Consider the following 23848-nt stretch of genomic DNA (forward strand, 5'->3'; position numbering starts at 1 on the left):
TAATATACAGAGGGTCTTAATGTACTTAGGCAACCCAGTGTCTTTACACAGGTGTTTTACAGTTAGTGGTTAATTCTCCTGGTATCCCCCAGAGGCCTCTCCATATTTTATAGTCAGGCTATGAAGACACAGGGATGCTCTGGGGATTAGTTAAATGTGTGTGGCATACTTTGCTGTATAAACTCACTCTCTGGAACTAGTTTTCGCTCCCTGCTCTCAACTTCTACAGCTTTTACTGTCAATCCCATTCATTTAGCACTTAGCATACGCTTGTTAGTTGTCTTTTTCTGTATATACCCTTGAAGGCAGGAGCCAAGTCTCATCCCTCTTTGTTTTTTCAGTCCTGTCCATGATAGCAGCTTGATCAATGTTTGTTGATGTTGGCCTCCCCCTCCCCCTTCCTTTTAAGTAGAGCTGGCAAAGCATAACTCTAAATTCAAGCCCAGTTTAAACAAACTCAAGGGTTTTCAGGGTAAAAACAAAAGGAAGTCTTGCGTGGCGGGAGAAAAGGAACACCTAAGACGCTTGAAGACCTGGGCCAAGCCCAGGTACCAAAAAACCTGTTGTTAGTTTGCCACAGGCCTAAGAAGTGACTCACGCACAGCCTGAATCCACCATTAAACTCAGAGCTCTTGCTCACTCTACTCCATCAAAATTCACATTTAGGGAAGAACAGCAATGCCCCAGGCAGGATCTGAGGAGGGGGTATTAAAGGATTTAAGTGTTTTAGGGGTTTCCATTGCATGAAGGGCCCCATAGCTGTAGGGAAGACAGGCTGGAAAAGTCTTTTGAGGGCAACTTCAAAGCTGGGGACAGACAGCCGACAAAGAGCCACCATGCCTTTGCTACTAGGATTTGCTTCCCAGCGTTTTCTGTAATGGCAAAAGATGGAAACTAGCCTTCGTGGCCTCTCAATAGGGGAATGCATAAAGGAATTTTGGCACATTTGTGCAATGGAACACTGAGCTATCACGGAAAAGAATGAAGTAAAGGAAGTAATCCTGAGATGGAAGTGTAGTAAGAGACCTTGCTGAGGAAAGAAATGCAAGGTGTGCTGTGATTGATGATCCCACTTAGAAGGGGCAAAAATGGAACATCTATATGTAAATAGTATGTTTTGAAGATTGTACACAGGCAGAGAGAGAAGGGGAGAAAGGGACTGTGAGAACAGTGGCAGAGAGGAACTTTTTACTCCTTTCAGTACAGTTTTGGTTTTACCATGTGCACGTTACTTTTTCCATTTGACCAGCATTGTTCATTTTAACCAGAATCCTGTTGCCATTGTGATCGGTAGTAGTCTGCAGCATATACCTATCCAGTCTAGCTCTGCTGTCCACCCCTCCAAATAAGGCTGAAATAGTCTTCCCTTGCCTCACAAGCCAGGTGCCCATGTTTTGAACACTCAAAATCTTACTTTCCCCATGAAAAATCACCCAAATACCTTCACCTCACCCATAACCTCAATCACACCAAGAATCTACTTTACTCGTGTTCCTGCTTCTGAATCTTCGAGCAGCCCTTGCAGAGCACCCTGCATACCCAGGCTACCCCACAGCATGCCACCAGCCTATTACTCTTCCTGGACCCCGTTATATTCGGGGACCCCGTTCACAGTGAGATAGTGTTTCCTTTGAGCCCATTTCCTCTTGCATGCCTTGACCCATGGCTCTCAGAAGGCTTCCTTTGGGGGACTTGAAATGGATGTCATTTTTTTATTTGCACGAGCTCATTGTAATAGCTCTGCATTGCCAAGACCTTTACAATTAAACTCATTTCCACCTTGCAACATTTTCTAGGAAATATGGATCTGTGGAGAATGGTGATTTCCATGGTAAGTGTTCCCTCATGTTTGTTTTCTCAAGTTCACTTTGGAGATACACAGCATGATTTCCTCTTTCAGTACCAACGCCACAATAGCTGTAGGTTGTGGCGCCACTTCAGAACTGTTTAAAAGAGAAATCTCACCCACCCTGGTTAGAAAGGGGGTAATTTATTATTCTAACTGCAGGGATCTGACTTCATATCCAAACTCAAAACTGTAGAAAAAGAGTTGACTTTTAAAAATAAAGCCACAAAATCTACACACCTTGGATGTAAATGCTTAACACAGAGGAGCAATATGTTTGGTCCCTGGACATGGGATATATGCAAGGAGAAAGACATACATGTGTGGAGTGCTCTGTGGTTTACAGAGTTTTCACACACAATTCATTTGATTTTCATATATCAGTGTTGTTAAGTTAATAAGAAATGTCTTACAGCCTTTACTTAAAAATAGATCAAGGCTCAGAGAAGTTAACTGACTCAACAAAAGTCGCACAACTAGGTGGTAAGTGCTATAGTGCAAAAGGAGTTCTTCCTTTAGTTCCAAATTCCATGTTATTCTGCTAATCTTACACGGTTTCTTTGTGCTTTTGTTTCCCAGATGTAAAATGGTAGATTTTCAGTGTCCCAGGATGCTGTTCTCAACTCTGTGTTCTCAGGCAGTCAGTACCATTTTTTTTTTTTTTTTGGCAGCCGGGAAACGTGAACACCACATTGGCACTTCACGTACTTTTTACCCCTCCTGGCCTAACGAATTAAGGGGGATGAAAATTTACCTATTCCCAGAGGGCCAGACAGTGCCACAAAGGTGTACGGGAGACAGCCGACACACTTGTCGCACTCTCTCAGACTGAGAAACCAACCGTCTCTTCTTTCTCTTAGCAGTAGCTGGGGGAGAACGGAGAGCTAGACAATAGTCTCTTGTTCAGTTTTATTAATTTTGAGGGCGGGTGGGACAAAAAGATCAGATCGACGATGCAAGTGGCCAATCGCGAGCGAATCCTGAGCTGGGATTCGCCAATCGGTAGCAGCAAAAGACGGGTGGGTGGGATTACTCTTCGAGACCTGCTCCGTCCAGGCCTGCCCTCCCAAGAGGCGGAGACTCCGAGGAGCTCCGCCCAGGCCCCCTGTCCCCCGCGCGGCCCGCCAAAGGGAAGGGGGGCGGGGACGCGGGGGTGGGGTGGGAAGGGGGGAGGCTAGGGGGAGCGGAGGAAGAAAGAAGGGTGTCGCGTAGGACTGAGACCTGGGTGGGGGCCTGCTGGTAATAGGAAGCAAGAGGGGAAGGAAGACGAAGGAGCGCTGCTCCTTCCTGCATTATTTTGAGCAGGCTCTGCGAGTAGCTGCTTTTCAGCATTTCTGTTATTTGTGTTTCTTCCTCCCGCTGTGGGGCGGGGAGCTGCACGGGCTCTCCCACGCGCCTCCGCTCCGCTGGTGTCGTAGATTATTATTGTAGTCTTTGCAGAACCCTTTCCTTCCTCCCAGCCAGTGCTTGCGTAGCCTCTCAGGACTGCAGCGAGCGCGTTAAGCCACGTTACTGGAAGGACAAGAGCTAGGAACCCCCCACTTTCGCCAGAGTGGCTGGACCCCGCCGTTCAATTGTTTGAAACTTCCCCGCCCTCTAGCCCCGCCTCTCTTCCGCCCCCCCCACCCCCCCAGTCGCTGGGTCCAGGCCTGCTCCCTCCCTCCATTCCCCGCCCTCTACTCCGCCCCACTCTCTAGTCCACCCTCCCGCTCCGGGGCGGTCCTAGCCGCTCACCGCAAGAAGAAAAGCCACCCATTCGCCCCCCTCCCCTACCTCCCATCCTTTGCCCAGGAGCTGCCTTCTTCGCAGTCACGCCCCTTCCTTCCGAGGAGCTTTCTGGCTGCCCAAGCTAGTAGACCCCCTGATTTATTCCTCCATCTCCGCTCTCTTTCGCCTCATCTTCTCTTAGTTCTCACCGCCCCCTCCACCCCCACCTCCAGCCTGTCTTGCCTCCGACCATCCGCTGCTCCACCCTCCGGCCCGGTATCCTGCCTGTCCACTGCCACCAAGGAGAGCCCGGACGGAGCGGCGAGGAGCGGAGCAGCCGGGAGTTGGGGCTTCCCCCTGCCCATCCCTGGCCTCCGGCCCGGGACTGAAGACACTTGAGCGCACAGAGAGTCGTCACCTGGTCTTCGGTGCCTTCAGGGGTAGGAGACGCATGGTTACTTTTCGCGGGGAACTGGGGCAGGAATCCATGGTGGCATGAACTTGATCGTGCCCTCGGCGTGAGTGAGTCGATCTAGATGCGTGTGGGGATGCCCGTGTGTTCTACTTTCTTTGCAGCTGGCCGTGAGTTTTCCGGGATGAGCAGCAACTTAAATCGGTTGAAGAGTGTGCGCTCCTTTCTCGTCCTACAGAGATGCTAGTGGGTACCACTACTTCATGGTACTTTTACTTCCTTGCCTCCTGGGGTCCTTGTGGGTCTCTAGGTAACTAAGCACAAAAGGAATGAGGGAACTTGAGGTCTTCATTTACCTCAGAATGAATGTCTGCGCTTATCTCAGATTGCTAGATGCGTTCCTCCAGAATGCTTAGAGTTGGGGTGGGGGCTCACACTGTCCTCCCCCGGGGGCTGTGAATTCTTGAAGTTTAAAAGTCTGGGAGTAATCTACAATTTTACACTCCTTTCGGTGTGTGTGTGTGTATGTGTGTGTGTGTGTGTGTGTGTGTGTATATGTGTGTATGTATGTGGTGGTGAGGATGGAATTGCCCAGTATCTGGTTTATAGATGTTAGTGACCAGTTTTCTCAGGATCATGCAGGTGTCTTGAGGGTCCCAAGTCTGGGTCCCTGTACACCGGTGCTTCAACAGCAAGATGGATTTATCGATACATAAAAAAAAGAAAAGGAAAAGCGAGACGGAGAGTGACAGCCTTTGTAGCCTGATAAATTGCCAATAATAGTAGTATAATAATAATTTGCAGCAAGGGACTAGATACAATTAAATGAGAGAGGAAAGCGGACGTTTGTGAGAAACCACATTTTCAGTCTCTAGTATGTATTTTTGAAAGAATTGTGGAGTTGTGTTGGATGTAGTTCTCCTATCTCCTTCTGTTCCCCACCCCCACGTTAAGACTAGAAGTTGGGAGGCATTTAAAACTTTTAAAAATATGACTCTCTTTTATTCAGAGAGGAAGATAATTAGTCACCATAATCTTCAATAATGGAGGGCTAAGGTAATTTAAGTCTCCTTGAACTAGGTTTTGTGAAAAGCCCTATCTCTGGCCAGCCTTTGTGAAGCCTTCTCAGTTAGACCTTTCAGCACCCTTGTTTAGTAGCTAAGAATACTTCGCAATACCATTTTGGATGCAGGATAAATTTTCTCCCATTTCCCACCTATCTCCAATTGGGCGAACATGGCCAAATGAGAAGGGTGGTAGTATTCAAAGTCCTGTAACCAAATTGTCAGCAACCCATGGTTTCTTTGGGAACAGATTATTTACTTATTTTTTTTTAATAGTTGTGTTGGTTGATTTTAACGGGAAAGGAAAGCACGAAGGGAGAGAAGGAACGGCACAGGGCGACAATTTTAAAGGCTATCATCTTTCAGATCAGCTGGGAGGGAAAAGTTGGCCTGACCAAACTACATTTTATAACTGGCCTGGGACATTTTAATAGCCAGGTGGTTGTAGAGTAGTTGCATCTATTTACAGATGATAACTCAGGTTCCAGTTATTCTGTATGGGTTTATCTGGTGTCATTTACAGACACTTTCTGGCACTACATCATACTTCATTTTAAGATACTTCTTTCTTTGGAAAACTCTGTGGCTCTGTAAAATTGAAAGTGCTTTTTCTAACTTCATAGTCTAGATAACACAGTAAACCTCTGACTATGCTTGTATGCAGAGTAACTTTTATGTGAAAGTTGTGGATCTACTTACCTATTTAAAATATTTTAGAAGGAAATTTTAAATTCAATACTATTTTGGATTTGGGTATTGAAAGCTCATTTCTGGTTTGTGAAGTAGGAATTATTAGACAGATGCATACCCAAGGCATTTTGTGGAGTTGCTTTTTCTAAAGTTTTGTAAAGAGCGAATGAGACTCTTTCTAGAATGCCCTTAAGAACAGTCTATTCAGAACACAGAGGGATGGATGCTATGACCTTGAGGTCCCATTGAGTGCCAGAATTCTAAGTGGGTACATCTGCTTCTGTGCCTCTCCTAAGAGCCCTCTCCCAGGGCCTGTGCCTTCTTTAAAAGGGTGTCTTTGTAATTAAGCAGCCTGTCTCCCCCATCCCCCTTTCTTCCTTTGATCCAGCTTTTTAAGGCCCTTTTTCCATTTGGAGACAAGAGGAGTTTCTCACACTCTCCTACTCCCCTCTTAAGGTTTCTTTTCCTTTCTCCCCAAAAAGTCCCCCTAAGTTCTCAGGATGGTTAGAAGTTGTTTTGTTTTGTTGGGGTGGAGGGGATGTTACCAGTGAGGAGAAGTAGGGGATATATTCCCTCTTGGGAAATGCTTGTGACCAGGTAGCCTCCTCCATGGAGACTGAGCATTTGGAATGCATGAGAACAGTCTATTCTTAGGGACTGTCTGGAAGAAACTGTCCTTTGCACCCATTAAGTGTGGCTAAAACCCACTGAAAGGGGTGGAGAGAGGTGTGTGTGGTCAGGCTGAGCCTTTTAGGATGGTAAATGGGTAAATGTTCCCCAATCTCCTATTACATCACCTCTTTCCCCCATGGATTCAGTAGGTTTGGAGATCTGCTTGACAAGTTAATTAGCTTGGGACTAAACCAATTTGTTCAGAATTGTGCTCCATTGATTTCCTGTCCCCAGGAATTTTTGTTGGTGGTTTTCTATGATGTGTTGTCTTTAGTCTTGCTTACTTCTTCATTCCTTGCTGCCTTTTGTGGACTTTGGTCCAAAATCTAGGGTCCCACCCCCAAGTCAAAGGTTAGAATTTGGTCCCAGGAACTAAGGGGGCATTAAAACAGGCTGTGCATCCTGCACTGCTCTCCTCCATGGTGGGCTCCTGACCCCTTTTCACCCAGAGAAAGGAGGGAAGTTGCCCCTCACACACACACACCACAAAATCTGAACTTAAAAGAAAAGGAAAAGGAAGGAAAATAAGAGGTCATTTGCTTTATAAAAGAATCCACTACAGGTTTCTTTGAAAGAACTAGCTTTCCTAGTTTGTGCTTTTGAGCTATGACTTGATATATACAATTTACTATAACTGGGACTTCTCAAAAATGTATTTATTGCATAAAGGAAGATATTAGAATTTTGTTGTAGTGACTATAGCTTGAATTAAGTGAGGCGATTATTTGGCCTTTGAAATCTTTTTGTTATGTGGGGTGGAGTTAATTGTCTAAATCATTCTGGCTTGTAATAATGCTGGCCACGTTCAGCTCCAGCCTACAACCACTTGTAGAAGGGAGCTAGTATGACTTTCTGGAAATAAATCAGACTTCGCAGAGTTTGATAAATCTAAGGATGGGACTGTATACCCCAAATAGGTCAAACAGTTTAATTCTAGTTATTGTATTTGAATAATCCAAGATCCAGAAGATTGTTTCTGGGAAATAGCAGCAACTAATGCCATTTTTATTAGAAGAATCTAAAATAAACTTTCCTAGTGAGCCTCTTGGAGATTGGGATGTGGGCTCTAGGCCCACCTCTAACTTACTTTACCACCCTTGGCAGGTCCTCCTCTGTAAATTGTGAGAATTTGAACAGGGTGATTTTGAGAACCAGTTCTCAAAAGTTTATGGTTCCCTTCCTCCACCTCTACTTGCGGTGTGAATTGAATGATTCCTACTAGAAGGAGGCACAATAATTGTTAGAAAATGCAATCATGTAATCATCTGGATGTTTAAAAAAAATTCCTTAAAGGATATATCAATATAAATGCATTGTGCTTTGTGTTTTAACAACATATCAAATTAAAAAGCTAGGATCCTGCCTAGAACTTCATCAAGAATACCATTGACATAACAGATCATCCACTTTCATTTTTCTTAGTTCCTTTCAAGTCTTTGTTTTTGTACTTAACATGAATTTTATGTAGTTGGGGTGGGGTCACAGAAATTTACCGTTTCTTTTAAATAAGTGCTCACCTAAGACTTAACTTTTTAAACCTGTGGGGAAAAGTGAAGTGAGAATCTGACTAAGTATGCATGAAGAATCATGTATGTCTGTTCCTTGAATGCCAAGAGAGACTAATATTAATTAGTCTCTAGATTTAGTAAGTAATCCCTCGCCCTTTCTGTGATTTAGGGGTGTTCATGTATCTAGCAAGGCTGCTCAGTCCACTCCCTTGACCTCTTGTTACCCCTCCCTTATTCTATTTAAGCAAAAAGAAAACTACATTCCACTGTTTACTTTGTCTAAACCATTAGCGATGGATTCTCAAATCACTGTATCATGATAACGCCATCAAGAGAGTACAAATTTGGGTGGACTGTAAAATTTCCCCAATGAGAAAGGAAAAGCAGGAAGGCACAAATTTTTGTTTCATGGCTTTGAAAATAATATGTTGAAATTAGACTAAAAAATAGTAAGGAAACTTACGATTTGAGACAAAGAGATGTAGGTGTGGCAGGATAACCCACACGTAATGGGTTCTTCATTTGAGGCCTTCCCTCTACAGTGGAAGCTCAGTTACCGGTCCTTTAATTTTCCTTTGATAAAGAGGAGGTATATTGCACATATGATCTCCATTTTGGAGAATTCATTCCTAGAAACCAGTGGCTCATTGTAAATTAGATTATATTTCTTTAACCAGGATAGGAAAGTGAAGTATGGGTTTTTAGTCCTTAGAAAGCTCCAAGTTAAGTACATTTTTAATGATATGTATTCATGGGGAAAATGCAGATGGATCTATTTCCTAATACCTCTGAAGATATTTTTTGAAAATCTACTTTTTTTTTTTTTAAACTCTATAGGCTGCCCTTGACGTTTGTAAAGTCACTTTCATTATTGCCGCAACTGCATGAAATACCATTAGACTGTGTGACTTGAAGCCAGGGTCTATGATTTCTGTGCCCAACCCTCTTTGACTTGCCATGTGACCAGGCGTAAATGAATTAGCTGCTCTGAGCTTCAGTTACCCTTCTGGGAAGCAGGGATATTAATACTTCACAGAGATGTCTAGGCATGCTTCATATTGGACACATGCTTCGAGGTCATTGGATGAAAGGTGTTTGCATGATGGCAGAGCCCGTTTATTATAAGGTCCTGAGCAGGTGTTCGTTTTAATGAGCTTTGCTCTCTCATAACCTGTCACACCCTTTGGTGCTCCATTGCCTTTACTGACTATAACTGATCATCCCAACATTTGTATTATTGACCCTCTTGGCTCTTAACAATTAAACATTTTCATTCTATGTGGTAAGCTGAAATTCTAGTAAGAGGACTCTGGCCTCTTCCAGGGTGATGAAAAATCGCTTCGAAAAGAGACATTAGTTGAAATGTGCCATAGAGATCAGCGAGTTCTTCAGAGCACTTCCAAAAGATTAAAAAGAGTACAACAAATTTCTGCGTGTGTCTGTGTGTGAATGTGTGTGTGTTTTAAGGGAGAAAGTTTTGAGTAATATTTGCTTGTGACACATACTGATGATAGCCAGTAACTGAAACTCAGCCATTGTAGTGTTTTATACACAGCTGGTTTTTATTAATGATGGAATATTTATGCTTGCTGTACAATTCGTGGCTCATTTCCATGCGTATGTCAGAACTCAAATACCCCCCAAAGCAACATTAAGATAACATTAAATATACATGTGGCCAAGCTAGAAAGGGTGGATTTTGGGGGGTCTCCCTTATTTTTACTGGTGTTGCTTCAGATGACCATAACTGCCCCCCCCAACTTTAGGCATTGGTGCCGATCTTTTTCTTGCTTTATATATCCCATAGCAGATTTCACATTTTGATCCTTTTGATATGGACAAATGATCTCCCCCCTTCAAAATGCAGATGAAACTGATGTATGTGTTTTTTAAGAGCATATTTTCCCTGCACATGCTTCTCATTATCCAAGAGGCCTGGACTCAATCAGTAAAGGAGCAGAGAAACCACATAATTGAAAGGAGAATGACGGTGGTGCATACTTGGAATATTTGTGGGAAGGGGATTGCTGACATCAGAAAATGTAGTGGCCTGAGTGTTAACAGCATTGAAGAGAAATAAGCTTTCTGTGTTTCTGTGCATTGAGAATTATTTTTAAGGGGATAAAAATATGGGCCAGGTTTGACATCCTTTTATGAAGTTGCCCTGGAAACTTTGATGAAGGTTCAATTAAAACCTTCCCCATTAGGAAGCTAATTAGTACATCACTTACTCATTTTGGTTGTTTTCAAGGGGCAGGATTTGCATTGAATTAATGGCATTTCTTTCCATGTGACAGCAAACTAAGATAAAAATCACAGATGGGGAAAATTATTTAGATAGCCTATTTTGAAGAAGTTTAATTTCCTCTTTATTACATTTAGGTTTTCAATTCAGATTTTTGTTTCACTCCGTTTATATACAGTGATAACATTTTAGTTCAGTAACCAGTTTTACTTTTGGGATCACCAGCTGTAAACCAAAGCTTATTAATTTGAGTTTTCCATATGAATTGGAGAAATATGATGAATGACAATAAGCCATTTTATTAAGTTAACATTTGGGTTTTTTTTTCCCCCTGCAATTAATTTCTCTTTGCTCTTTGTGTGTGTGTGTGTGTGTGTGTGTGTGTCTTTGGGGCAGGCAGATTGTTTCTTTAAAAGCAAACAATTTTTGCAGCTAAGAAAATTTGGATGACCCCCTCTATCCCCAAAGAGCATTCTGTCTGCCCTAGGCTCTCAGTTGGGCTTCCATGAGGGCAGTGTGATGACTTTTTTGACCTGGTACTTTTTGTGACTAGCTAAGTGGTTGTCTCTTGGCAGCCTGAAGGAGACTGGTCTTGATGGGAACTGGAGTCCAGGATTCTTAGTGTGTTCCTTCTACCGTACTCTGTATTTTCTAGAGGAATGAATACTTGTGCGTGAGGTTTTAGGGCCGTTTCCAATAGAATTAAGTACTCTCTAGCTAAATACATAACATGGGCCTGCTGTGGTCCTCCTTTTCTCCATAGCTAGCAGGGGAACAGTCGTTCTGTACACATATCCCCTGACGCTATGCCTGCGGCATATGCCTACACTAGCTTCAGTTGGCTGAGTTATACGATTTGTACTTTTCACTGATTTTACCCTAGGCCTTCCTTGAAAGTCAGAGTCTAGATTTAGTTTTGCAGTGGCAACTTGGTCAAGACAGGTTCTTGGGGCTTGCAAGTCGGTGTGAGGAGGAGGGGCTGCCTTTGGGGAGTGACTCAGGCCCTTTGGTATGAAGATATGAAACTCTGGCTCCTGTCCATGCACCTGCTGGATGCCACACCTGCAGTCAGCACCTGAGCCCCACTCAGACACAAAAACCAGACCGAAGGCAGATGGGGCTCCCTTCGAAAGGGGTGCAGCAGAACAGGGAACTCCTGATTATTTTAGTGCAGCACCACTGCAAATTATAGCTCACCATTCCAGTGTCGGTACAGGAAAAGTCTTAGATTTTTTTCTTATGGGTGCAGTGCCCCGGCTTGCTCAAGGTACTGTTAGAGTCCTGAGAGAATTTCGCTTTCCTAACGAGTTTCTCTTGTGAACAGTCCTCCTTAAAAAATGGAGAGTCCAGTCCACAGGAATTTGTGTCTAGTAACTCTGCAGAGGGGAGGAGGTCACCAGACCCGGGTTCTGATCCTGGCCCCACAAGTAGGCTATGGTGAAACCTTGGTCAAATGAGTTATCATTAGCTATCTGTTCTGGGCTTAAAGCTTCTCCAGTTGTAAAATAGAATCAATCACATCTGCCTCTGTTTCCTCACAGAGCGGCTGAGAGGGACAAATAAGATAACGGAAGTGAAAGAGGTTTCGTCTCCTTAGAAGAAAAGCTGAGAAACTAAAGGTAACAGAATTATTGTTCTTGCTGTTCCTGTGTCTTTTATCCCTTGTCTTGTCTTGCTGTTGCCTCCAGCAAAGTCTTTGGGAAGTTGTGATTTACTCAGTAGGCGCGGTTCTTCTGGGTATCTCATGTACCAGTTAACGTTGTAGCTGTTGGGAAGGATACAGAGGGAAATCACTCACCCAACCCGTGATCTCTAAGATCTTCCATTTCTGGCTTAACCTAGCAGAGTGATTTCTGCCTTGGTATTTAGAAGCTTAGAAGACAAAATTAACTTCTCTCTCTCTCTTTTTCTCTTTCTTTCTCTGGCTCTGTCTCCCTCTCTGCATTGTAACTGCAGACTTCTGTCCCTGGAGCATGTTTTCCATCGTCTAGATTGAAGGCATGGGGTGGGGGGTACAAAGCACTGGGGTAAATAAAGAAATTTCCCTCTCACTACCACAATTACAAAGTATCTGACCCTTGAATGATGGTTTCTTTAAGAGGTCCCTCCTTAGTTTTATCCTTCCTGTTCTGCCTCCTGCCATGCCTGTTCTAACCCACTCTTTGACCTTACCTGTTATCCGAATGCTAATGTCTCCAGAAGATCTATCTCGTCCTATCTTCGGCTCTTCCCTTTCCAACTTCCTCAACAACAAGTTGGTTATCAGATGTCTCCTATTCAGCTCCTTGGTCTTTTCCTCTGGGAAGCTTTGCTGGGGGTTGGGTGGAGGGGAGCTCAGAGTTTTTGGCAGGGTTCTCTGCTTTGCCAGAGCTTCTGGCTGGATTGGGCCCCCTCTGCTTGACTGGGAGCTTCTTGAGGACTGATCTCTGGTTTCTTTCTTTCTTTCTTTCTTTTTTTTTTAATCCACCCTAGGGCCTAGACAGTGCCTGGCTACAGCAAACACTCAATAAATGTTTGTGGAAACTACATGGTGTGTGTGTGACTGTCTTGCAGTTGAGCTGTGTACAAAGTCCAGGGTGCCATCAAGGAGAGAGAATTAATTTTGCATATTGAGCAGAGTTGAGGGCAGAGGCAAGATGGAGGAGGCTTAGAGAGAAACCTCCAAGGGCACGGTGGCAAGTGGACCTGGCCTCTTAGGAGAGCTCTGACTAAGCAGCCCAGGAAAGAAATGCCTTGTGGTGTCTGCGCTTGCTAAGCCTGTTGCCTTCTCTGTTCAGCACTGGATGACTCTTATGGTTGAGTCTGCAAATAAACCTCTGTCTATAACACGTTGACCATTTCAGATCGGTGCCACATAACTCATATAATATTAAACAGAGCTGACCTTAAATGTGCCACCTTAACTGTGGCCGAAAATAGAGGTACACACACACAGGCTCATTGGTCATGTATGCTTAGTTCTATACAGAAAGATACCCTTTAAAATAGAGGGAAGATTGGTGTCTGAAAACTAACAGATTTAATTCTCAGAATGTAGCAGGCGGGGTCACTAGAACTGAATGTCTTCAAGCTGACTGTCAGATCTTTCCAAGGGCAAAAATGAAACATGATATAAGCCATTACAGGCCATGAACCTGTTCTCACCCACCTGATGCTTTTACTAATTAGCTTCTTGGCCGGGTGGCAATTTGGGGCAAGTGCATGCAAGCTGGATTCACAGGGGAGCCCACATTCCACTCTGCCATTTCGCAAGTCTCTGGGATACTACAGTGCTTCTCTTGGCTTCTTTCCCTCCCAGGAGTCCTGCGCTGCCCTGGTGGAAAAATGGGAGAGGAGAACTCTTCATTAAATGAAGGAGAGATTTTGTGGGGCTTTGGTGTTTTGCTGCTTTTATTTCTTTAGTGGACTGTCTAAAAAACATTCCTTCACCTTGACCCATTAATTTCACTTGTGGGATTCTGTCATTAGGAAACAATCCAAAATATTGAAAAAGGCTAAGTCTTAAAGATGTTTTCGTAACATTATTTAGACTAGCACAAAATTGAAAGCAATTTAAATGTCTTAATAAGTAGAGAATGGGTAAGTGAATCTTGATACACTCCTGTCACAGACTATTACACAGTCATTGGGATGTTTTTATGAAGTCTACACCACAGTCTGTCTATACCATGGAGAAAGTGCTTATGAGAAAGTGAGATGTAGGATCCGACATTATATATATGTCAATATTTCATGACTTTGTAAAAACACAAATACACAGAGGAATAAAAGAAATAATCTGTACCGGTAACAACGTTTAGGTTGAGGTGCTGGGACCTTGGGCAATTTCTTTTTCCTCTTCATTATAGATATTTGCATGTTGTGTTTATATTACTTATAAAAGTAGGAACAAAAATAAAAGTGAGTAGTGTAGCATCAAAGATAGGAAAATGGTAAAGCAGGCAGCTTCTAGGCATATTCCTGAACTTGTCTCAGTTTATGCTCAGTCTGATGTCACGGACTGCGTATCGTTTTTCTGAAGTAAGGAGACATGGGATGTCGTGACGGGCCTCTTCCTCCATTGAAATGGGTGTGTGTGGAGGGAGGTGGTGTGGTGGCAACAGGATTTTTCTTGTTACTCAATACGTCATTGCTCATGTACACTTCAGGGTTAATCACCTCGGTTGCCTGTTAACATGTTCAAGTTAATTGCTTTAGAGTACAGAAAAGTAAAACTGGGATCCAGTTGGCTGCACCTTTGAGTGAACCATCTCAGAAACAGATACCTGACACTGTCAGTATGATTTGGAAATGCCATGGCCTTGCTGTGGTTCTTAAAATAATCTTCCAACATAATCTAGATAGCGGTAGGGCTCGAAGCAAAGAAGCAGGACCAACTCAATGCCTTTTCTTAGTGCTGGACTTACGTAAGGGCAAGTTCCAAGTTGGTTTGATGTTGGCGGGACCAAGAACGGAGGCCTGGAGACATTGATCAGTGGAGGTTCATGTTACTCTCTGACCCACCTACAAATCTTGGCCTAAAGAAGGAAGATTTTGCAAGGTCCTTCTGCCATGCTTCTAGCTACACACATCTCTCTCTCTCAACTCTGAATTTTTCCTCCTGCTGTTAACATTTGGCTTCTGGTGGAATTGGAACATGGTAGCATTGAGCCAGGTTTATAGTCTCTTAAAACCAGAGTCAATTCAATTCAGTAAATGTTTATTAGGCATCTTCTGTGTACAAACTAATATGATAGATAATATATTATAGTGGAAGGACTGTTGCCCTGGGAGTCATAAAACCCGCATTCTGGCCCAGGCTCTGACCATTGTTAAGCTCTGGCACCTTCATATATAGAAAGAGGGCTTTGGACCACTCGATGGTCTCCTTAGAGTCTTTTTAGTTCTGACCTTCGCTGATCTGAGAACCCTTGCACAAAGACTGAGTTGCAAATAAAGGTTTTAAAGAAAACTTTAATTCATAAAATTGCTATAGTCTTCTAGAAAAAAAGGCCACTTTGAAATAATAATAGTAATAGATTTTATTGAGCCTTTACTTTGTGCCAGGCTCTGTGCTTAGCACTTTACATGAATTACCTCCCTTAATCTTTATAACAACACTGTGAGGTATGAGCACTGTTATCCCTATCTTGAAGATGATGAAATGAGATTTAAGGAGATCAAAAGAAATGTATGAGGCCAGCTAATAAGCCATAGATCCAGGATTTGAACTTAAACAGTGTGAATCTAGGCCCAGGCCCTTAACCATAGACATTACACTGTTTGCCTGTCACACATTGAAAGGTTAGAGATAACTTGCACAGGGATTATTATTTCTTACCTTCCAGAGGAAGTGATTTAGCATCCTGGGTGGGAAGACTGTCAAGCGAGGTGTTCTCTAGGACACTTCAGGCCTAAACCTGGACCAACCTGAGAGGATGTGAGACAATTCAGAAGGCTGTTTTGCCTCTTTCTGTGGGAGGCTTTGCATGCACGCGTGCATGTGTGTTTTCTGCACAAATAGATATGCACGTAGATATGTAGACATAGGGGAAACTTTGAGCTGGCTCCTTTCCATTTAGCTCAAAGTAATTGTAGGGAACAAGTTGATGGAGATTTATCAGAGAAACAGGTTTCCTAGACTTAGGTTCTTCATCTTGGTTGGCAGAGTGAGGGTTGAGGGAAGATTAGGAAGAGGAGGCAGAAGGGATAAAAAGAAGGTCTTCCAGGCATATTTCACATTTATTCAAAGGGCGGGAATTTGGTCTATCCTGGTCAGCTTGTAACACTGATTTTTCTGGGACGTAGCTTGAGAAACATCCGGGCTCTCACTCATGTGATTCGGTTTAACCAGAGCTGGGTTTAATTGAGGTATACTGGGAGAGGCCAATGATTGCGGGTATAGTAAGAATTTAGATTGGCCTTGCTGCCCTGTTGTTGTTACACAAGAGATGACTATATAGATTCAAAATGTATTTTTAAAGAGAGAACAATTGAAAAGCCTTTCTTCCCATATCAAATGTCCTCGGAGACCATCTGTTTGTCCAGGGGAAATGAGGTTATTTTATTGATTGACGATGACGTCAGAACCCTGGCAGTGGTGGGATTAAAGCTGCGGGCAGACTGAAGGTTGTGGAGTTCATACTATTTTACTTCTTGGCATGAGACAAGGCATCTTTTCCCTCCCTTTCTCTAATAAATAAATTGAGTAGTGTTTTCCTTCTTATGTGACTCTTAACATGTAGACAAACATAAGTTCTTGAAAGAAAAAAAAATCAGTATACTGGAGAGGAATCAGCAAAGTTTTTTTCTAAGGCTGATTTCTTTTCCTCTTTTAGATAGAAATGGAAAAGGCCAGGGCCCTGGGGTGGTGGGGAGGGACAATCTCTGTTCAGTTGACATAAAGTGATTTGGGTTTTGAAAAGGATATGGACAAGAGGGGACAAAATTAAGGGAAGAGAGTAAGATGTTGGGCAAGGAAAGTTTTCTTTGTAAGAAGCTAGGTATGAGGAACAAGGCAGTCAAAATCGGCATGAAGAATTGAAATTGTCCTGGAAAATAGTTGTATGGTGCTTTCTCGCCAGGGGCTCAAGTTTAAAGGCCTAAGGCTGTTTTCTGCATGTTTTGGTTGGAAAAAAAAAAAAAGACAACTGTTTTGTTCAGAATCACACAATAGAAGCACGGTGGTTATATACCACACTCTGTTAATAGTCCAGCTTTGATTCCAACTAGAAGTTGTTCCTCTGCTTTGAAATCAGGGAAGACACCCTAAAATAATCACCTTGCAGATTGGAGATGATTTTCCTTTTGATTGAGATTATATGTTGGGCCAAAACAAGATTGAAAGACAAATTTCCGTGTTTGCTCACTCCGTATCTCTTCACTTTATTTTTGGCAACATTGCAAGGAAATAACGTTAAATTAATCACTGTGTGGTTTTTGTGGATTTTTTTTTTTAACTTGGATGTTTTGGACAGGCTCCCAAAATACAGAGACGCTGTGGGCTTCCTTTGCATTGCCTTGCTCTTCAAATGGCATCTCTAATGTGGATTAAAGCCTTTCTTTTAAGTGACATGAGTGAGTCATGGTGAGTCTGGGACAGAAAATAGGAGTGGGGATCATGTGCATCTCACCTAAACACAAATTCCTCGGTTTCATAACCATTTTTGCTTGGCCCTACTGGGCTTATCAGAGAGCCAGCACAGTAATTAGAAAGGAAGACTATCGCAGATCCATACCTTGGCAGGTGTTTGCATCTAGCCTCTTATCGTGTGAGTCTAGGAGTTTACTTCTGGGGAGATGCCCTGGGCCGGGCCGTAGAAATGCTGAGAAAGCAAGTGGAGGGAGGCATCTTGTCCTCAGAAGAGTTGCTGCTGTGTGTTGAGAAGAACAACCACCTTTGCTTCTCCAGTAAGAATAAATGGGCCTGCAATTAGATTGTAAGCTCTGTGAGGGCAGGAACCAGATGTTGTGTGTCTTTTGTATCCTTTGTGCCTAGCACAAGGCTGGCGAACAGCTGGCATAGTCAGCATGCAATAAATACTTAAATGACTTGGTGGAAAAGAAGTTTTGGTTTCCCTCTGTCCATCTGAGGTGTGGCACTTAAATCGGGAGCTTTATGGAGCACCCCCCCCCCCTTTTTTTTTTTTAACTTAAAACCTGTCTTCTGATCCTGGCCTTCCCTCCCAAGATGTGGGGAGTGAGCCTGACTCATGTGCCCTGCTACTGGTGGCAGTTGCAAGGTCGCACCTTACAAGTGACATGGGTTCTGTCTTTTGTCATCATCCCCCATTTCAACTCAGAGTGGAAGCAGCAGCATTTGGGGGCTGCGAGGCTAGAACAGAGCAATCTTTTCCGGTCCCAGACCTGAACGTTTCCATCCTCTGGAAACTGGGTGACCTCCTGAACACAGCTGCTGGTAGTGAGGTTTCTTTTTGTCCTAATGGAAATGGATTCTGTCACTCACGTAAAAGGCAAACACACGGGAGGTGAAGTCATTCCCTTGGAAAGACTGGTTTGGTGAACGGTTTTTATTTCTCCCTCCCTCCCCCTCCTGAACATTTCAGAGTGACCAGTGGTTGGACTCTTGGCGGCGCTTACCCTGAACCTGAGTGTTAGGGGAGAGGGAATCTGCCGTTGCGGTTTCTGGAGCTGCTCATAAGCAAGAATTCCCTATCCTGATCAAGGCTTTAAGCCTAAAAGAAAGCAGAAATAGGTATGGATCATTCGTGTGTGTGAGTCTGTGTGTGTGAGAGCACACACGTGCCTTTGTGTGCTCCTCTGCGTGTATGTGAGCCTGTGTGTGTGCAGGGTGGGGCGGGTGTGGACTGGGAGGGGGTGGTGTACTTTCAGGGTCCTGGGCCGCTCAATGTCAGGGTTTCTTTCCCTGCCTTGTAGGATGGGTTTGCAAGTGATTGTGATTCAACCACACAGGCTCCCATTCCCATTTCCTTGAGAGAGGAAGGTTAGCTTAGTAGTCATCTTCCCAGTTTAAAGGCACCAAAAGACATTTACACGTTCTGCTTGTCAGCCTATCAGAAAACCCCAGTCTGACAGTTTAAATACAGGAGTCCCAGATGGTCACTGGGAGGGAGGGAGAGCGCAAGGCCCTTTGGTGCACCCTTCTTCAGAGAATATGATAAATGGGATTTAAAAAGGGCCTTTGGAAGGTTAACTGGGGGGTCAACTTGTCCCTAGAACAATTTGAGACCAGGTAGCAGTAATCATGCAAGAAGTGCAAAAAAGCAGAGAAGATGACCTTTTGCTCTCTACCATACACATCTTCTGGCCATTCCCTGCACAACTAGAGGAAAGGGGTCATGTTTCCAGAGAGATTGGAGGCTGTTTACTATCATAGAAATCAGAGCCTGGGAGCCAGGATTCCAGAATTCTCATCTAAGAACCCGAGGCTGGCTAGGTTGACCTTTATTGTGACTTTTTCTGTGACATTATGCCCATGCTCCAACACCGCTTAAGATCCTTAGAGTAAAACTTTTATTACTGAACGTGAATACTGAATGGCAATACTTCACATGACAGATTCTGTCCAAAGATTTTATGGATTTATGAGATTTTATGATTTTATGATTAATTTTATGTGTCCGATACCATGCAGAGAGAAAGGGAAAGAGAAGGAGAGAGGTGTCATCTACGACTAATTTCTCGGGCGGGAAAATCGAAGACAAGAAAATAGAAATCAGTTGCTTAGGTTACCCTGTAAATCCACTATCATGATTAGAATTTGAATCTTGAGTTGTCTCTTACCACCGACACCTGTTTCACTCAACCCATATTTCTTCCTTAAGAAGAATTAGTGGTGGTGGTGGTGGTGGAGGGGGAGGGATATGGTAATCGGACCCTTTCTAGAAGGGTGACCTTTTTATTTTTCAATTTCTAAATGCTGTCAGAGGCACACCTCAAATGAAAGAGGGCTTTCCATTTAAGTTCCTCCTAGCCAAGAACAACAGCAAAAAACCTCACAAAAAAACCCCCAAAACTCAATGATTATTTCTGGATGGCCGAAAGAGAAACTTTGTCAGTAGCAGTTATCTCAAGCCCTTCTCTTATTAAGCCAAAGAGAATCCAAAATGGACAATACAAAAAGGATTTTTTTTTTTTAAAAAGGCTATCTTGCAAAGTTTTATGAGATCAGAGAAAATGATTTGCATCAAGTGGGGATCATTTCCACTAAGTGCAAGCCAAGCTCTCTTCACCTCTTATTTATTTTAGTGATTATTTGGCATTTTGTAGCTCCCTTCACATGATGACCTGCTTTACAGATCCTGCCTGTAGGGTAAATTCTCCCTACTGGCCTGCCCCCAGTGTCATGGCCTTAAGAGTTGGATTTTTCATTTAAATAGAATACAGAGAGGTGAACTTTCTGAGTAAGGACCTAGGAAAATTGCCCTCTCTGGTCACCCTACCTGACTGCTCCAGGTCTCCCCAGTTCTCTCAGAAGTCAAATCAAGGTTGTATATTTAACTCATGCTAAAAGCAAAAGAGGAAACAGTGAGGTCTTACGTCCCCATGTTCCTCATCATATCAATGCTAGAACCAGGAGTCACCAAACAATTAACCTATTAATTCTAAGTTCAATTCTCTCCTTTGTCTCTGGAGTGGAATCCTCACCCCCAAATACCATTTTCTTCCCCTTTAGAAGAAATGATTTATCCATCAACTGGGTGTTAAGCTTCCTGTTTCCCCTTCCCAGGTCAAGGGCAGCCCAGGTGCCCAATTTCTCTCTCTCTTCACAAGGCACCACAAGCAATAGAGATGAGAAATTCTGAAGAACAGCCAAGTGGAGGAACCACAGTGTTGCAGCGTCTGCTACAAGAGCAGCTTCGCTATGGCAATCCTAATGAGAATCGCAACCTGCTTGCCATACACCAGCAAGCCACAGGGAATGGCCCTCCTTTCCCCAGTAGCAGTGGGAATCCAGGCCCTCAGAATGATGTGTTGAGTCCCCAAGATCACCACCAACAGCTTGTGGCTCATGCTGCTCGACAAGAACCCCAGGGGCAGGAAATCCAGACAGAAAACATCATCATGGAGAAGCAGCTTTCCCCTAGAATGCAGAATAATGAAGAACTCCCAACCTATGAAGAAGCCAAGGTCCAGTCCCAGTACTTTCGGGGCCAACAGCATGCCAGTGTTGGAGCTGCCTTCTATGTCACCGGAGTCACCAACCAGAAGATGAGGACCGAGGGACGCCCATCAGTTCAGCGACTCAATCCTGGGAAGATGCACCAGGATGAAGGACTCAGAGACCTTAAGCAAGGACATGTCCGCTCCTTGAGTGAACGACTAATGCAGATGTCACTGGCCACCAGTGGAGTGAAGGCCCATCCACCTGTTACCAGCGCTCCCCTCTCCCCACCACAACCCAGTGACCTCTACAAGACTCCCACAAGTTCCAGTGAATTCTACAAGGCCCAGGGGCCACCTCCCAGCCAGCATAGCCTGAAGGGCATGGAACACCGAGGTCCCCCACCAGAGTATCCCTTCAAGGGCATGCCACCCCAATCTGTAGTGTGCAAGCCCCAAGAGCCAGGGCACTTCTATAGTGAGCATCGTCTGAACCAGCCAGGGAGAACAGAGGGGCAACTGATGAGGTATCAGCATCCCCCTGAGTATGGAGCAGCCAGGTAAGAGAGTTCCCTTTCTGTCATTTCCTGGCATCCCCACCCAGCTTCTGCTGTGTGTTGGGAATCTGAAGGGAAGGAATGGGCAGGTGTTTGGTATAACAAACTCTGCAATGCATGGCTGGCCCCTGGCTTAGTAAATTTCCTGCCAACCTAGCCTCTTCAGCCATAATTAGTGCTCTATTAACATTCTCTTGACCTTATAGGTTGAGCATGGCCCCAACTGCCTAATGGATGAACAGGAGCACAAGTCTTGATTTCTACAGCTACATGCTGTCCTGTCTCCCAGGATTGTGAAGGAAGGGTCAGTGTTGGCTCTTCTTCTGAGTTGTTAAGCCCTTCCTGGAGGAGCAGAAGCAAATTAAATTGGACTTCAATCTGGAATAACCTATCGCTTTCAGTTATTCCCTTCCATAGTACTCTCTTCACTTCCTTTTAGGAACGAATCTTTCTGCAGAATTCCTATGATTCTTTTGGACACAAAACAAACACCTAGATAGTACTGTGGGGGGAACTGGATATGTGCAGGTTCAGATGTTACTTGCCTTTGATGTCCTTGCAGTTCATGAACTTTGGACTGTTTCATCTTTCTTCCTTAGAGCGTTTGTTAGTTGCCTGTCACGTTTTTGTGACATCTATGCGACATCATGTCACATAGAACTTTTAGTCAGTTGCCAAAAATGCAGAAAGAATCATATTCCCATGATTTCTTTACCACGTATCATTAATTCAGGAGGACGGTTTCATATTGTCCAGTTATTCCTAAATGTACGTTTGCATTATTCAGAGGCCCATTGTGCCCCCCTCGCTGTGTCGACTGGACCTTAGGATGCCATGATTCTGTTTGTTGTTTCTTTTGTTACTGTTTGGGCTGTGTCTCTGATTGGTAGGAGTTCAGCATATGGGGCAGGGGGGAGGTTTGGACCATGGCCAACAATGATGGCAGTTTTGCGGGGCATTCCTGCCCTGTTACCATGGGCAATTATGGGTGACCGTGAGGTTTGAAGTCCCTGCACCTAGTGGGGCCCTTTCCCAGGTTAGGCCTGTGATCTCTTTGATGTCTAACTCTTCACCTCCTATCTCCTCACTTACTTGGGAAAGAGCCGCTTGGCTTGAAGTTCATTGGGTGACTCAGGAGAGAAGGCAGTCAGGGGGTCAACTAGGGTGAAGGTAAGAGAATGCACCTGGCATTTCCTGGTACTTCTTTTTTTTCCCCCTCCAGGTCCTGTTTTATAGCCAGAAGCAATTCACTTTGGGCTCCACCCATAACTTGGCCAGTTTAGGACTTTTTTCTTCTTAACCCAGGTTGATATCCTAACTTTTTTCAACCCCTTCTATATAGCTCTCAAAGGGCAGGAGCCTAAGTTCTGATAAGTGTCTTAGAACAGGATATGGGGTAACAGACAGGGCCCTTCCCGTTTAAATGAGAGCAAGAACCCGATTCCCATCTGCCCAATGAAACGGAAGACCCAGGGAGGGGTTGGTCAGTTGGACTGCTTAGCTTAGTGGAAACCCATCCAAGCCAGCAAAATGTCAATGAAGCTGGGGATTTTTGTTTTGCTCTTCCCTTCAGCACGGAAGAGTCTGTGGGACTCTGTCCCTTATGTGGATGGGCTGACGTCTGTTGCCTTGTGGGAGGGGGAGTATGTTGGCTGGGGTGTGGAGCAGAATCCAAAGCCCCGCTTAGTGCAAGGCCCGCCTTCTGAGGAAAGCTATTTTCAGAACTCATTCACCAGTATTGTTTGTGATCTGAAATGACTCCCACAGTGTTTGAAGCTAGATGGAAAAGCCCTTTGATCTGCCTAAATAAATAATAAGGAGCCCAAAGAGATTTTTTCTTCTTCCCTTACTGATTAAGCCACCAGAGAAATTTAGCTCCGTATATTTCACAGGAAGATACTTGTAGCTTCTCTTCCCTCCCATGTTATCTATGGAGCTCTCTCCCTATCCCCAGAAGCAGTAGAGCCCATGCTGATTCCCCTCTCTTGAGCAGAATTTTAATACACAGGTTAGCTCTGTAGTTTTTTTTTTTCCCCTCTATAGGGGAGGAACAGGGTACTTGATATGCTTGGTGAATAATCAGACTTAAAATGGTCCTCATCAGAAGATGCTCTGTGTGAAGTTTGGGTCTGCATCAGACAAATTCTGGCAATAAAATTTCTTTAGGACCTGGGGTGAGGGAGTGGCACCTATTGACAAATTACTGGTAAGGGGAAATAGTTGAACCGCTTTCCAGAAATGGACTGCTTTTAGGTGGTGACACATTTTTCCTCCTTTATTTCCTTGAACCAACTTGCTAGACACTTTGTGAGTACCTTTCCAAGTAACTGCCGCTAACATTAATTAGACGATGAAATTCTTAGTTCTTAATCCATAAATTACAGATCAAGAATGCACAGCAAACTCTTTGAACAAATTGCTGTTCAGAAAACCTTTGTTTGCTTTTAGAGGTGCAGTGAAAGGCTAGAGATTGGCTGTTAGAATTAACAAAATGTTATAAACAATTTTTTTTTATTACTTCATCTTCCCTGTGCCCTCCTCCCCGCTTGAAAAATAAATATCCTGAATGCCCAGAACTCCAGAT

General features: G+C 43.9%; 1 protein-coding gene across 4 annotated transcripts in view; it reads left to right on the forward strand.

Annotated features, from left to right (window-relative positions):
• Positions 1–3515: 3515 nt before the first annotated feature.
• The window catches only part of AMOT (angiomotin), a 62920-nt gene continuing 42587 nt past the window's right edge, over positions 3516–23848 (forward strand). The window contains exons 1-4 of one of the 4 annotated variants that reach the window (XM_082716414.1): positions 3516–3993; positions 11686–11763; positions 18190–18338; positions 20334–21267. In XM_082716414.1, coding sequence (XP_082572540.1) covers positions 20396–21267 — 872 coding nt within the window. In that variant the 5' untranslated portion in view covers positions 3516–3993; positions 11686–11763; positions 18190–18338; positions 20334–20395. Of the gene's footprint in view, positions 3994–11231; positions 11412–11685; positions 11764–18189; positions 18339–20333; positions 21268–23848 lie in introns of those variants that run through there. The other 3 variants (XM_082716415.1, XM_082716416.1, XM_082716417.1) reach the window with 3 other exon arrangements.

Source organism: Mustela nivalis (genome assembly GCF_964662115.1).
Source record: "Mustela nivalis genome assembly, chromosome: X".
Lineage (NCBI taxonomy): Eukaryota > Metazoa > Chordata > Mammalia > Carnivora > Mustelidae > Mustela > Mustela nivalis.